The 16,943-nt window shown below is 43.8% G+C and overlaps 1 protein-coding gene across 1 annotated transcript in view; it reads left to right on the forward strand.

The window, feature by feature from the left end:
- The window catches only part of POLN (DNA polymerase nu), a 171,136-nt gene that overhangs the window by 47,432 nt on the left and 106,761 nt on the right, over positions 1-16,943 (forward strand). The window contains exons 8-11 of the mRNA XM_082652839.1: positions 3,460-3,617; positions 6,136-6,204; positions 7,430-7,490; positions 8,187-8,251. Coding sequence (XP_082508965.1) covers positions 3,460-3,617; positions 6,136-6,204; positions 7,430-7,490; positions 8,187-8,251 — 353 coding nt within the window. The remainder of the gene's footprint in view (positions 1-3,459; positions 3,618-6,135; positions 6,205-7,429; positions 7,491-8,186; positions 8,252-16,943) is intronic.

The following is a 16,943-nucleotide window of genomic DNA, read 5'->3' on the forward strand; positions in this document are numbered from 1 at the left end:
ACAAACATATGGTCACTTTATCTTTGATAAAGGAGGCAAGGATATATAATGGAGAAAAGACAGCCTCTTCAATAAGTGGTGCTGGGGAAACTGGACAGCTACATGTAAAAGAATGAAATTAGAACACTCCCTAACACCATACAGAAAGATAAATTCAAAATGGATTAAAGACCTAACTGTAAGGCCAGACACTATCAAACTCTTAGAGGAAAACATAGGCAGAACACTCTATGACATAAATCACAGCAAGATCCTTTTTGACCCACCTCCTAGAGAAATGGAAATAAAAACAAAAATAAACAAATGGGACCTAACGAAACTTCAAAGCTCTTGCACAGCAAAGGAGACCATAAACAAGGTGAAAAGACAACCCTCAGAATGGGAGAAAATATTTGCAAATGAAGCAACTGACAAAGGATTAATCTCCAAAATATACAAGCAGCTCATGCAGCTCAATAGCAAAAAAACAAACAACCCAATCCAAAAATGGGCGGAAGACCTAAATAGACATTTCTCCAAAGAAGATATACAGATTGCCAACAAATGCATGAAAAGATGCTCAACATCACTAATCATTAGAGAAATGCAAATCAAAACTTGAATGAGATACCATCTCACACCAGTCAGAATGGCCATTAGCAAAAAATCTACAAACAGTAAATGCTGGAGAGGATGTGGAGAAAAGGGAACCCTCCTGCATTGTTGGTGGGAATGTAAATTGATACAGCCACTACGGAGAACAGTACGGAGGTTCCTTATAAAAGTAAAAATAGAACTACCATATGACCCAGCAGTCTCACTACTGGGCATATACCCTGAGAAAACCATAATTCAAAAAGAGTCATGTACCACAATGTTCACTGCAGCACTATTTACGATAGCCAGGACATGGAAGCAACTTAAGTGTCCATCGACAGATGAATGGATAAAGAAGATTGGCACATATATACAATGGAATATTACTCAGCCATAAAAAGAAATGAAATTGGGCTTCCCTGGTGGCGCAGTGGTTGAGAGTCCGCCTGCTGATGCAGGGGGCACAGGTTCATGCCCCGGTCTGGGAAGATCCCACATGCCGCAGAGTGGCTGGGCCCGTGAGCCATGGCCGCTGAGCCTGCGCGTCAGGAGCCTGTGCTCCGCAACGGGAGAGGCCACAACAGTGAGGGGCCCGCGTACTGCAAAAAAAAAAAAAAAAAAAAAAAGAAATGAAATTGAGTTATTTGTAGTGAGGTGGATGGACCTTGAGTCTGTCATACAGAATGAAGTAAGTCAGAAAGAGAAAACAAATACCATATGCTAACACATATATGGAATAATTTTTTTAAAAAGGTTTTGAAGAACCAAGGGGCAGACAGGAATAAAGACGCAGAATTAGAGAATGGACTTGAGGATACAGGGAGGGGGAAGAGTAAGCTGGGACAAAGTGAGAGAGTGGCATTGACATATATACACTACCAGATGTAAAATAGCTGGTGGGAAGCAGCCGCACAGCACAGGAAGATCAGCTGGTGCTCTGTGACCACCTAGAGGGGTGAGATAGGGAGGGTGGGAGGGAGATGTAAGAGGGAGGGGATATGGGAATATATCTATATGTATAGCTGATTCACTTTGTTATACAGCAGCGACTAACACAACAATGTAAAGTAATTATACTCCAATAAAAATGTTTTTAGGGCTTCCCTGGTGGCGCAGTGGTTGAGAGTACGCTTGCCTGTGCAGGGGACACGGGTTCGTGCCCTGGGCCGGGAAGATCCCACATGCCATGGAGCAGCTGGGCCCATGAGCATGGCCACTGAGCCTGCATGTCCGGAGCCTGTGCTCCACAACAGGAGAGGCCACAACAGTGAGAGGCCCACGTACCACAAAAAAAAAAAAAAAAGTTTTTAAAAAAGTAAATTATAATTAAAAAAATGTTGATAAGAGCCCTTAATTTTGGAACATTACAGCTTTGAAAAGGCAAGTAGAATGAAATAATCTGGCTCGGTCAGTGTCGGCAGACATGGTTACATGCAGTCATGACGGCTGACTTGGGCGGCAAGTAGCCAGAGTGCCTACAGGCTTCCTGTCAACCCGAGTTCCATATCTGCCAACATAGGAGACGTCCCACGCATCAGACAAAAAAGGGATGATACTGGCTGCTTTGGTAAATATAAATCTCTTAGACTACTATGATTTAAAGGTGCCAGAAAATATATTTAGTGTGATGTAATCTAAGATTACAGTTTTATTTAAAGGCAGAGTCCTTGTTTTTGTAAATCACACTTCAAAATGTTAAAGTAACTTCAGAAAGCTGTCACTTAGGATTCAGACTTACGTCCTAATTTATCAGTCTCCCCATCCTTTTATAACTCCTCTCCATGTCTAAAATACTCTGGTACTAGAATGTATTTAGCAAATACCACTTTATTTTATTTTTTTAATAATAGTAGGACATACTCTTATAGGGCTCTTTTTTTTTTTTTAATTTGGTTGCACCAGGTCTTAGTTGCAGCAGCGGGCTCCTTAGTTATGGCTTGTGGGCTCAGTTGCAGCAGGCGGGCTCCTTAGTTGCAGCTTGCCAGCTCCTTAGTTGCGGCTCATGGGCTTCTTAGTTGCGGCATGCATGTGGGATCTAGATCCCTGACCAGGGATTGAACCCGGGCCCACTGCATTGGGAGCATGGAGTCTTATCCACTGTGCCAACAGGAAGTCCCCATCACTTTTATTTTTTGAAAAGCACCTTCATATGTGTCCCATGGATACTTACAGTGACTTTTCTCCCAGTTTTCAGACAAGAAAACTACACTTAAGGGGTGACGTGGCCTCCCAGGCTCACAGGCAGCCTTCTACCACCACTCTTTTCACACATCACGGTGCAGCACACGAGCTGGCTCACAGGGTTTCCTCACCTCAGGGTGACTGAACAGAATGTCCGGTATCTTCATCCTCGCATACACTGCCCACCGGCCACCATGTGCTCAGGCGGCTCCACCGCTCCTCCTTCACTCGAGAGACTTTTTTCCTGACACCCCGATGCAGGGTTAGGGGTGGCCTGGGAGGCAGCCCAGCAGGAGGGTGGAGGAGGGGAGGGTTGGAAAGAGTGGACGCGGGGACATGTGTGGTTGAAAAGAGGTGTGTGGGGCAGAGAGGCTCCAGAGCAGGGAGAAGAGTTGGGAGGAGAGGGCAAGGGTGTGGCTGAGGATCCTGACTTCTGTCTCTTTCAGCATTTTTGAGAGAGTTACTTTGGGATGGATTCCCCGTGGAGATTGGCTGTGTGGGACCCGGTTTGTGGGGGCCACTCTTATCAAAGGCTCAACATTCTTTAGGAGTGAGGGAGCATCACTTTGGTACTTAGGTCTGTGATTTGAGGGGATGGTAGTACCATAATTATTAATTTGAACCTTGAGAACCTTGTTAAAGCAGGGAAAAGTGTAACTATTCATTTTTCTTAGAATGATTAAATGATCTTTTTCTCTGTAGTTGCTGATTTTGTAGGGCTAGATCCCAGGATTGCTGCATGGCTTATAGATCCTACTGATGCTGCACCCTCTTTTGAAGATTTAGTGGCAAAATACTTTGGAAACTCCGTCACAGTTAAGGTGAACAGCACATATGGAAATTCCTCAAGAACGACTGTGGTGAGTTGTTTTAAGATAAGGTTTATCAACCTTAATACAACCCAAATTTTCCTCCAGGAACTTCTTCTACTTCATAGATAGTCCAGTAGTAAAAAAAACATTGCTGACATTCATTTTTACTTATTCAGCAGAAATGCTGTTTACCCTGACATTTCTGGTAGAGGATACTGAATAAAGATGGGTGATCTCTGTCAACTGTTCCTGGGAGGTGCCGTCCGAAGAGTGGTTCTTCTAAATGGATTCTTTGTGTCAGAGAGTCGCCAGCTCTGTGAGCAGAGAGCTGCTTGTTTATAAATTCTTCATGCTGGTGACACAGCTGCTGTGGCCGAGGCCTGGGAAGGCCTCTCCTCAGTCCCAGCGGGGGGAACTGTAAGACTGCCCAGGTCTGTCTCTCTGACCCCCTCTTTCAAGATGCACCCAGTTGTTAGGAACCACTGTCTGGAGAAGCACGGGTGCTTGCAGCTCTGGAACCTGCCCGGAGCCCAGCAACAGGGACACTTGACGTGGCCGCACAACAGGGCCAGAGGAGGCGTCCCAGCGGGAGCAGCGCCGGCCACCATCAGGCCACTCTGTTCAGACTTCCCGGGTGTAAGTTAACAGGCACATGTTAAAAGCACGACTAGAAGGCCACGCAGGAGGCCACGTGAGCCTGCCCTGCGTGCCGGGGCTGAGCTGGGGCTGGTCGCTGCTTGGGGTGCTTGATCCTACAGACCCGCAGTTGAGGAGGGATCTGTGTCAGATAGAGGCTTGGGGTTGGAAATACAGAAACTCAGTCTCCCTTAATTTAAAAAGAGATTTGTCAGAGGAATGTGGGGTAGCTCAGAGCCTCAGAGGAAAAGCAGAACCAGGCTTTGGGAAGACAGGCGTCAGGTGGGTCTGGGGACCCAGGCAGCAGGAGCTCACGGGCCGGGGGTCAGCAATGAGCTGTGATCATTTTCTCTACACGTCACTTTTGTCCAAGATTCAAAGTTTTAGCACTTAGAGTCTCCTTTCCACGACTGTGTCACATGTCCGCCCCTCGGCAGGGCAGGCAGGGTGTGGAGATTGGCAGTCTCCCCAGATCCATGCTGCTGGAGTGGGAACTTCCCCAGACACAAGCCGAGATATCATTGCTGAAGGAGGGAGCTGTCCGCCTCTGTGTTAGCCCAGGTTTACAGAGGAGAACCCAGGTGCAGAAGGGTTCATGTACACGCACCTTGCCCAAGGTCACGGTTCAGTTCAGAGTTTGAATTTCTGACTCTAAAGTATAGTTTCTTTCCAGTATACACGCGTGCAAGTTAGGGATGGGAGTGGCTGCGCGGAACAAAGCACCAGCTCCAGCGGGTGTGTTTTCTCCCTGGCGAGAAGTTGGAGCCCCTCACCCAGGCCGAGCAGCTGCTCCCAGAGCTGTGCGACTCAGTCGCTCCCCGCGCGCCGTTGCCTTATGGTCCCACCGGGAGGCTTCGCCCGAGGCCCTCCTCCACACAGCGGGCGGGAAGGAGGCTGCCTGGGATGAACTTCCGCTCGTATCTTGTTAAACAGGGCAGCAGTGCGTCTGCTGGAGGTGGAAGGCGTCCCGCTGCTCCGCAGGGTCTCCTGCTGCCCTGGAGCAGTGGTACGAAAGGAGGGGAAAGGAAAGCGCGGTCCGGGTCAAGGAGCAGCAGGGAAGCAGTGAGGACTCATGAGAGTGTGGCTCCTGTCGGGGAGGCGGGAGACCTCGGATGGCGAGAAGGAAGATGACGAGCTCCGTCACCGAGCGCGAGCCGTCCCGGGGAAGCCTCGCTGCTCAGCGCTGCCGTCGGGGAGGCGCGTTCAGGCAGCAGGGCGGTGGCCGTCTGCCGGTCACAGCTGACGCGTTCACGCGGACGTGTTCGTGGTGCCTCCCAGCTAGTGGTTCCCGGGAGAGTCAAGACCCGGGATGGCGGCAAGACAAACTCGGGGTGCACAGCCAGCCGCCGATCATCGTGGTGGGGGTGGCGGTGTGTGTGTCTCTAAACTGAGGCCAGGCACCTGGAGTCTGGGGGGTCGTGTGGCAGCAGGAGGGGTACAGTGGGGACACAGGGCTCTGCGCAGGGGGCAGAATTCGACTGTCGGGGCCGCGGCTCACCACCGCCCTCTTGGTCAGCTGGACACAGACCCTGTTGGCCCACCTCCCAGGGTCTCTGTGTGTGTCTGGGACGGGGACCGGCGGTGAGTGTGGACGAGGCACTGGCTCCCAGACGCCCACGGTGGGTAGAGGGGCAAGCCGAGGGGCCAGGTCTGTCTCTACCACCATGCGATCTTTGCACCTTGGGCACTTAGCTCCTTTGTGGGTCATTTCCTGTAAAATGAGGAAAAGGGTTGGGGAGAAAGTAAGAAAGCAATAGGTAGCCTGAATTTGCCTGAAAAGTATCTTCCGAAGTGTGGGACCTGCTCTGCTTGAGGCGCTGGGTGGCGGCACCAGACGTGTGCTCTCTGCCGAGGAAACACTGCCGCTTCCTAGATTGTGATGAACGTTGCTGCCAACTGTGCCTGATGCTGAATTCTTTTGATCTTGAAGAATCAGAATGTACACGCGAACCCGAGGGTGCTCTACAGGCTTACGATGGGCCTTTGTTCCCAGCTCAAGGCAAGGCATTTCATTGTAACTTCACTGTCCAAGGGCTGTCTTTCATTCGCAACCATGCTCACAGGAAACAGTACCCTCAGTGTCTTTGTGCAGGAAACGGGGTTCTGAGGCCAAGTGAACCTGCGCATCACTCACAGAAGGGCAGTCCAGATGATAAGACCTGAAAATGTTTAAATGTTTTCTATAGGTTGACAACAATTGTAACATTTTTTTAAAGACTCAGTTCAATTGGAATGTTTCTAACTCTGCAGTTAACGTAAAAGCTAAGAGTTTATTTCAGTTAGTAGTGATGGACACAGCTCCACTCAGTCTCATTGGGAAGCAGAGGTCATTTGAAGGACCTGTCAGGAAGGGTTGAGTGAAGGCGCTGTGAACCACAGCAAGGGCAGGAGTCAGGGGGCCAGAAGGGACGGAGAAGTCTGCAGGGCAGGCACTGGCTGGAAGCTTTCCACCCCTGGGCTCAAAGGGCGGGCTGTTACAGGGACCCTGGGAAAGCAGTGGCCATGCAGGGGGCTGCTGGCCAGGAGCTGGGTGCCAGAAGTGGTGGCTGCAGGCCAAGGACTGGGGCCAGAAGTGCACCATGGGCTGGCGCAGGGGAAACCCGCTTCCCTCTCCTCCTGCCCCTGAATGGGCAGAACCAGCCCGAGGGCAGAGAAGGAGCCCAGCTGATGTGGCCTGGAGGGTAGCTACCCTTCTTCCAGGGCCAAGAGCAGGACAGAGGATGGGTCCTAGGGGCAGCCGAGAAGGTGAGGGCACAGCAGAAGGGCAGACGAGGCAGAGGGCTCTCAGATGGAATCCCTGATAAAGAGCGTGGGAGGTGATCCGAGTAGATGAAGGTGGTGCACGTCTCCCCACGTTAATTTATAAAGTCTGTGCAAAATCGAGGAAAATTCGAGTTAAATTTTTGGGAACTCAGAAAACTATTTTGAAATTAAAATGGGAGACTAAAAGTCCACAAATACCTAAATCACACTTAAAAATAAGAAAGATTAGAGAAAAGTGGGAGTGGGACTTGTCCTACCAGGTATCTCTGAATATCTCTACTGGGGCTTGGCAATAAAACAGGTACTGGACAAAAACAGGGATTTTATTAGGAAGGAGGGTAGGGGAACCAACCATGCCCACCAGAGGAGTTGCTCAGTGAGATTAAGTAGGCTGTTCAGCAAACGCAGGTAGGAATAATAGTTTCAAAGTAACACTGATGTCATTTCTTCCTATGAAACAGGTTGACGGTTTATGGCAACTGTTTTGTACTTTGGAGCTTCCTCTGATACCAATTTTGGCAGGTAAGGTACCCTAAAGATGATGCCCAATCATCCTTCTAGAGAGTTCTTTGTACCTTTTGGGAAGCCTGTTTTCTCTTGACTTAGTTTGGGGTGGGCAGTGCATCATATGGGCACCGAAGAGGTAGTGAGCCCTTAACTTTCCCTTTCTCTAGCAAGAGGGATTGGACCGCATCACCTCTTGGGCTAGAAGGACTCTAAGGTTCTAACGTCTGGGTCACGTGGTATCGCTTCTGTACTGCCTGTTCTGCAGGTGTCCTGCCGGACTCCCACAGCCCTGAGAGCAGTGGTGGGGGGAGGAGTCCTGTCTGGATGTTTTCCAGGTCAGCACTTGTCCTGGTCCTGGACCCTTCTGCTGGACCCTTCTGCTTCGTGAGAACCCCCTGCAAGCACTGTTGCAGGCTCTGCTCTGCCTTTGCTCTTAGCCCCTGACCCGCCCTGTCCTGCTGGGCACCTGGGAGAGCAGAGCCTCGCCCAGCATGGCAGCTGAGCGGCCGGGGGTGACTCTCCATCCAGTGTCCCCATGCCCACTGCCACCATTGCTGGGCTCCAGTACTGACCCTCATGGACGCTGCCGAGCTCACACTGTCATCTTGGTCCTCATCGGGGGATGAGGCTTGCTCCTGGCACTGCAGTCTTTCTCAGAAATGATTTGTTGCTGCAGTACAGATTTTTATCTGCTTTGGTTTTGAATCACAGTGATGGAAAGCCACAGCATTCAGGTGAACAAGGAAGAGATGAAGAGGACTTCAGCACTTCTTGGGGTACATTCTTCTGTCAGACTGTTTGCATGTGTTAGCTCTCTCCTGTCTGATGAGTTGGTCCCCTTGGCAGTTCTCGGGTGACTTTCCTTTTCTTCCCTTCCTTGTTTGTCCCAGACTGATGTTGGCACTGTTCCTCCTATCTCTGACTCCTGCAGGGGAGTACCACGCTTTGAAAGGATTGAAACAAGCGTCACATCTGGGTACTCTCCATGTGGATGTGTGCATGGTTTAATGGATACCCACTGACCTTCTCCAAACTTAGGTTCTTGCAAGGACATTGCCCCTTGTAGTTAGTGACGTTTCTTGGATTCTTTAAAGAAGCAAAATCAAAGTTTTCTAACTGTGAAAAATAAAAAATACAGAGCGATGCATAAAGATGCATAAAAAAGATGCATTAAGTTCCACTTAAGTTATTTTAAAGGAAACTCCGGTATAACCATCACTTAGGTCAAAGCAGAGAATTTCCAGAAGCCCTGCTTGCCCTGCCCTATCAGAAGCCTCTTCCTGCTGCCAAAAGCAACCCCCGTCCTGACTTTTATAGTCGTTAGTTGTTGGGTTTCTTTACAGTTTTCCACTTCAAAACCTAAGTGATATAGTCGTCTCTCCTTTTGAAGGAACTGTAAGTTAGCGGTGGTGTCTGACCTCTCTCACTCAGCCCCTGTGTCTCAGCTTCTAGTCCATGTCCTTTGGTGCCTTGTCCTCCGTTGAAGGACTCCATCCCACTGTTGATGGCATCAGGGTCATTTCCAGTTTGCAGGCATTACAAACTGTGCTGCACCCCTGAGCACATCTCCTGGGCCCGTGGGCACATGCTTCTTAGGGTACAAGGCAGGGTGGGCTGCTGGTGCAGCTTTATCAGACAACACGGAATTGCTTTCCAAAGTCACAGCTGCCAGAATTGCACGCGGGGTTCTGTCTTTGCGCATCCTCCCTCGCACGGGTCCACTGGCCTCTTAGTAGAGCCATTTTGGTGAGGACGTAATGGTATCTTGTTATGATGTTGGTTTCTATTGTCCTGATTACTGAGGAGGTTGAATAGCTTTTACTTCATCGTTGGCTATTAGGAGTTTCTCTTTGGTAAAGGATCTGCTCAAAATTTTTACCTTTTTTTTTTTTTTTTTGCGGTACACAGGCCTCTCACTGTTGTGGCCTCTCCCGTTGCGGAGCACAGGCTTCGGACGCGCAGGCTCAGCGGCCATGGCCCACGGGCCCAGCCGCTCCGCGGCATGTGGGATCTTCCCGGACCGGGGCACGAACCCGTGTCCCCTGCATCGGGAGGCGGACTCTTAACCAGTGCACCACCAGGGAAGCCCTTTACCCATTTTTATATTGAGGTTTTTGTCTATCGCTTTCTGATTTTTAGGACATCTTGATATATATTCTGGTTACAAGCCGGTTACATATACCTTTGCCCTCTCTGTCTTACCTTTTTATTCTCCTAATGGGGTCTTTTGACCAACAGAAGTTCTTAATTTTTAATGTAGTGCACAATTTATCAGTCTTTTTCTTTATGGTTAGTGCTTTTTGCATCTTGTTTAAGAAAGCTTTCCTTACTTCAAGCTCATGAAATACTCTCATGTGTTATGTTTGAAGCTATTTTCATTAGCCTTCACACTTAGGTTTATAAACCTGCAACTGATTTTTTCTTTTTATGTAATTTTTTATTGAGAAAGAAATTATACACAATTAATAGTGCAAATCTTTTAAAATTTATTGTGATAAAGTACACTTCACATAAAATTTATCATCATAACCATTTGTAACTACACAGTTCAGTGGTATTAAGTACATTGATGTTGTTGTGCAGCCATCACCACCATCCATCTCCATAAATGTTTTCATCTCATAAAACTAAGTCTCTATACCTATTAAACAATAACTCCCCATTCTCCCCCCCATACCCCCGCAGCTTCTGGCAAGCACCACTCTTCTTTCTGTCTCTATGATTCTGACTACTCTAAGTGCTTCATATAAGTGGAATCAGACAGTATTTGTCTTTTTGTGACCAGCTCATTTCACTTAGCATCGTGTCCTCAAGGTTCATCCATGTTGTAGCATATTGCAGAATTTCCTTCCCTTTTGAGGCTGAATAATACTTCATTGTAGGGACTTCCCCGGCGGGCCAGTGGTAAAGAATCCGCCGTCCAATGCAGGGGACGTGGGTTTCATCCCTGGTCAGAGAACTAAGATCCCACGTGCCACGGGGCAACTAAACCTGCGCGCCACAACTACTGAGCTTGCGCGCCTCAATGAGAGAGCCTGCACGCTGCAAACTACAAAGCCCATGGACTCTGGAAGCCGAGCCACAACTAAAGAGAGAAAAACCCCATGCCACGGCTAGCGAGAAGCCCGTGCGCTGCAGCGAAGACCCGATGCAGCCAAAGAAATAAATATTTTTTAAAAAAAATACTCCATTGTATGTATATACCACATTTTGATTATCTGTTCATCTGTTGTTGGATGCAACCTAGGTTGCTTCCGTATTTTAGCTATTGTGAATACGGGCTATGAAAATGGGTATACAAATATCTCTTTGATATCCTGCTTTCAGTTCTTTTGAGCATATAACCTGAAGTGCATTGCTAAATCTTGTGGTAATTCTGTTTGTAATTTTTTGAGGAACTATCATACTTTTTCCACAGCCCCTGTACCATTTTACATTCCCACCAACAGTGCACAAGGGTTCCAATTTTTTCTATATCCTTGCTAACACTTACTGTTTTCTGTTTTCTGATAGTAGCCATCCTACTGTGTATGAGGTGGTATCTCATCATAGTTTCGATTTGCATTTCACTAATGATTAGTGACGCTGAGAATCTTTTAATGTGTTTATTGGCCATTTTTATGTCTTCTTTGGAAAAAATGTCTATTCAAGTCCTTTGCCCATTTTTGAATTGGGTGGTTTTTCTTACTGTTGAGTTTTAGGAGTTCTCTCTGTATTTTGAATATTAATCCCTTATGAAGATAATATGATTTCAAATATTTTCTCCCATGCTGTGGGTTGCCTTTTTACTCTGTTGATACTGTCTTTTGATGCACAAAAATTTTTAATTTTCATAAAGTCCAATTTAAAATTTTTTTCTTTTATTACCTGTGCCTTTGGTGGTGTATCCAAGAGGTCATTGCCAAATCCAATGCTGTGACGTGTTTTTCCTCTCTTCTTCTAAGAGTTTTATTATTTTAGGTCTTACATGTAGGTCCTTGATGAATTTTGAGTTAATTTTTGTATATGGTGTTAGGTAAGAGTCCAGCTTCATTTTTCTGCATGTGGACATCCAGTTTTCCCAGCACCATTTATTGAAAAGACTGTCCTTTCTCCGCTGAATGGTCTTGGCACCCTTATCAGAATCATTTGACTATATATGCAAGGGTTTATTTCTGGGCTCAGTATTTTATTCCCTTGGTCTGTATGTCTGTCTTAATGCCAATACCACACTATTTTTTATTATGTAGTTTTGTAGTAATTTTTGAAAGCAGGAAGTGTGGGTCCTGCAGTTTCGTTCTTCTTTTTCAAGATTGTTTTGGCTACTTGGTGTCCCTTAAGATTCCATATGAATTTTAGGATGGATTTTTTTATTTCTGAAAAAAAAATGTCTTTAGGATTTTGATAGGGATAGCATTGAATCTGTAGGTCACTTTGACTAGTACTGACATCTTAATATATTGCCTTCCAATCCATGAGCATGAGATGTGTTTCCATTTATTTATGTCTTTTTGAATTTCTTTCAGCAATGTTTTATAGTTTTCATCATATAAGTCTTTCACCTCCTCAGTTAAGTTAATTCCTAAGTATTTTACTCTTTTTGATACTATTGTGAATGGAATTGTTTTTGCAATTTCCATTTCAGATTGTTCATGTGTAGAAATGAAACTGATTTTTGTGTGTTGATGTTGTATCCTGCTATTTTGCTGAGTTCAGAAAGTTCTAACAGTTTTTTTTTGTGGAATCTTTAGAGTTTTGTACATATAAAATCATGTCATCTGCAAACAGGGATAATTTTATTCCTTCCTTTCCAATTTGGATGCCTTTTATTTCTCTGTCTTACCTAATTGCTCTGGCTAGAACTTCCATACCACGTTGAATAGAAGTGGTGAAAGCAAACAACCTTGCCTTAGAGGAAACGCTTTCAGTCTTTTACTACTGAGTGTGATGCTTGCTCTGGGTTTTTTATTAATGACTTTTGCTATATGGAGGTAGTTTTGTTCCATTTCTAGTTTTTCTGAGTGTTTTTATCATAAAGGGTGTTATATATTGTCAAATGCTTTTTCTGCATCATTTGAGGTGATCATGTATTTTCCCCCATCCATTCTGTTGATGTGGCATATTACATTGATTAATTTTCGTACGTTGAACCATCCTTGCATTCCAGGAACAAATTCCACTTGGTCATGGTGTATAATCCTTTAAATATACTGCTGAATTCTGCTTGCTAGCATTTTGTTGAGGAATTTTGCATCAGTGTTCATAAGGGATACTGATAGGTAGTCTTGTAGTGTGTTTGTCTGGCTTTGGTGTCAGGGTAATGCTGGCCTTATAAAGTGAGTTGGGAAGTGTTTCCTTCTCTTCAGTTTTTCTGAAAAATTTTCAGAAAGATTGGACTACTTCTTTCTTTAAATGTTTGCTGGAATTCACCAGTGAAGCCATTGCATCCAGGGCTTTTCTTTGTTGGGAGATTTTTGATTACTGATTCAGTCTCCTTGCTAGTTACAGGTCTATTCAGTTTTTTTTGTTTCTCCATGATTTAGTCTTGGTAGGTTTTATGTTTCTACGAATTTGTCTATTTCATCTAGGTTATCCATTCTGCTGGTGTACAGTTGTTCATAGTTCTCTCTGATAATCCTTTTTATTTCTGTAAAATTGATAGTAATTTCTTTTTTTTTTTGGCCTCACTGTGAGGCTTGTGGGATTAGTTCCCTGACCAGGGATTGAACCCAGGCCCTTGGCAGTGAAAGTGCGGAGCCCTAAACACTGGACTGCCAGGAAATTCCCTGATAATAATATTTTTCACTTAAATTTCTGATTTTTGTAATTTGAGCCTTTTCTTTTTTCCTTAGTCTAGCTAGCTAAAGGTTTGTCAATTTTGTTGATCTTTTCAAAGAACCAAATTTTGGTTTCATTGATTTTCTTTTATTGTTTTTATATTCTCGATTTCATTTAACTCTACTCTCATGTTTATTATTTCCTTCCTCTGCTATCTTTGGGTTTAGTCTGTTCTTTTTCTAGTTCCTTAAGTTGTGAAGTGAGGTTATTGAGTTCAGATTTTTCTTGTTTTTTAATATAAGCATTTATAGCTATAAATTTCCTCCTTAGCACTGCTTTTGCTGCATCCCATATGCAGGTATGTTGTGGTTTTGTTTTCATTCATCTCTAAATAATTTCTAAGTTTGCTTTTGATTTCTTCTTTGATATTTTGGTTGTTTAAAAGTGTGTTGTTTAATTTATACAATTTTGTGAATTTTCTAGTTTTCCTTTTGTTATTGATTTCTAACTTCAACTTGCTGTGGTCAGAGAAGATACTTTCTATGATATCTGTCTTTTAAAATCTCTTGAGACTTAATTAGTGGCCTAACATGTAGTCTATTTTGGAAAACATCCCATGTTCACTTGAGAAGAATATCCCATGCGCATGTTATTGTTGGGTAGAGTGTTATGTACATGTCTGTTAGCTCTAGTTGGTTTATCATTGCTTAAGTTCTTATTTCCTTACTTACCTTCTGTTTGGTTGTTCTATCCATTATCATGAGTGAGGTATTCAAGTCCCCAACTATTGCTGTAGAACTATCCATTTCTCCCTTCATTTCTGTTAGTTTTTCTTCATATATTTTAATGGTCTGTCATTAGGTATGTAAATGCTTATATTATATCTTCTTGCTGTACTGAAAATATAATGTCATCCTTTGTCTCTTGTAACCAGTTTTTATTTAAGTTCTATTTTGTATGATATTAATACAGCCATCCCTGCTCTGTTTTCATTAATATTTGGATGGAATATCTTTTTCCATCCTTTCAATTTCAACCTGTTTGTCTCTTTGAATTTAAAGTGAGTCTCTTGCAGACAGCATATAGTTGGACCATGGTTTTTTATCCATTCTGCCAATCTCTGCCTTTCAATTGGAGAGTTAATCCATTTACATTTAATTAATTACTGATAAGGAAGGACTTACTTCTATCATTTTGCTATTTGTTTTCTATATGCCTTACAGCTTTTTTGTCCTTCATTTCCTGCATTACTGTCTTCCTTTGTGTTTAGTTGATTTCTTGTAGAAATGTTTAAATTCCTTTCTCATTTCCTTTTGTATATATTCTATAGTTTTTTCTTTGTGGTTACCATGGGGATGACATCTAACACCCTAAAGTTATAACACTCTAATTTGAATTTATATGAGCTTAACTTCAATGACATACAAAAACTGTGCTCTTTTACAGCTCTGTCCCCCCACTTCCAGTTATTGATGTCACAAAATTACATCTTTATACATTGTGGGTCCCAAAATATAAACTAATAATTTTTTAAAATTATGTAGAAAGGAAGATTTGGAGTCACAAACTAAAATTACAGTACTACTAGCTTTTATACTCATAATTGTTTTTTTCTTAAATCATATAGAAAACAAAAAGCATAGTTACAAATTGTTATAATACTGGCTTTTATAATTCACGTATTTACCTTTATTGAGATCATTATTTCTTCATTTGGCTTTAGGTTACTGTATAGTGTCCTTTCATTTCACCTTGCAGGACTTCTTTGAGCATTTCTCCCAGGGCAGGTGTAGTGTTCACATCTCCCTCAGCTTTTGTTTATCTGGAAATGTCTTAATTTCTCTCTCACTCTTGGAGGACAGTTTTGCCAGATAAGGATTTTGGGTTTACAGTTTTTTCTTTTAGCACTTTGAATATATTAACCTACTGTCTTCTGGCCTCCAATGTCTCTGATGAGAAATCTGAGGATAATCTTATTGAGGATCCCTTGTATGTGATGACACTTTTCTCTCGTTGCTTTCAAAATTCTCTTTTGTCGTTGTCTTTTGAAAGCTTGATTATACTATGTCTTCATGTTCATCTCTTTGAGTTCATCTTACTTGAAGTTTTTGAGCTTCTTTGATGTTTGCATTCATGTATTTCATCAAATTTGAGGAGTTTTCAAAAGATTCTACCAGAAAACTACTAGAGCTAATCAATGGATTTTGTAAAGTAGCAGGATAAAAAATTAATGCACAGAAATCTCTTGCATTCCTATACACTAATGATGAAAATTCTGAAAGAGAAATTAAGGAAACACTCCCATTTACCATTGCAACAAAAAGAATAAAATACCTAGGAATAAACCTACCTAAGGAGACAACAGACCTGTATGCAGAAAATTATAAGACACTGATGAAAGAAATCAAAGATGACACAAACAGATGGAGAGATATAACATGTTCTTGGATTGGAAGAATCAACATTGTGAAAATGACTCTACTACCCAAAGCAATCTACAGATTCAATGCAATCCCTATCAAACTACTAAGGGCATTTTTCACAGAATTAGAACAAAAAATTTTACAATTTGTAAGGAAACACAGAAGACCCCAAATAGCCAAAGCAATCTTGAGAAAGAAAAACGGAGCTGGAAGAATCAGGCTCCCTGACTTCAGACTATACTACAAAGCTACAGTACTCAAGACAGTATGGTACTAGCACAAAAACAGAAATATAGATCAATGGAACAGGATAGAAAGCCCAGAGATAAACCCACACACATATGGTCACCTTATCTTTGACAAAGGAGGCAAGAATATACAGTGGGGAAAAGAGAGCCTCTTCAATAAGTGGTGCAGGGAAAACTGAACAGCTACATGTAAAAGAATGAAATTAGAACACTCCCTAATACCATACACAAAAATAAATTCAACATGGATTAAGGCCAGACACTATAAAACTCTTAGAAGAAAACATAGGCAGAACACTCTATGACATAAATCACAGCAAGAAATAGGTAGCTAGTGGGAAGGAGCTGCATAGCACAGGGAGGTCAGCTTGGTGCTTTGTGACCACCTAGAAGGGTGGGATAGGAAGGGTGGGAGGGAGGCTCAAGAGGGAGGGCACTTCCCTGGTGGCACAGTAGTTAAGAATCCGCCTGCCAATGCAGGGGACACGGGTTCAAGCCCTGGTATGAGAAGATCCCACATGCCACAGAGCAACTAAGCCCATGCACCACAACTACTGAGCCTGCACTTTAGAGCCCGTGAGCCACAACTACTGAAGCCTGTGCACCTAGAGCCCGTGCTCTGCAACAAGAGAAGCCACCATGATTAGAATCCTGTTCACCACAACAAAGAGTAGCCCCCACTCGCACAACTAGAGAAAGCCTGCGCACAGCAACAAAGACCCCACACAGCCAAAAATAAATAAACAAACAAACAAATAAATTTATTTAAAAAAAGAAGGAGGGCATGGGGGATATATGGATACATATAGCTGATTCACTTCGTTATACAGCAGAAACTAAGAGAACATTGTAAAGCAGTTATACTCCAATAAAGATGTAAAAAAATTTTTGAGGGGTTTTCAGCTATTATATCTTCAAATATTCTTGCTATCCTTTTCTTTCTCTTCTCCTTCTGGGGTTCCCACAGTGTGTGTATTGGTCTGCTTGATGGTATCCCACAGGACCCTTAAGCTCTGTTCACTTTTCTTCAATATTTTTTT

This window comes from Grampus griseus (assembly GCF_964374135.1).
Source record: "Grampus griseus genome assembly, chromosome: 4".
NCBI lineage: Eukaryota > Metazoa > Chordata > Mammalia > Artiodactyla > Delphinidae > Grampus > Grampus griseus.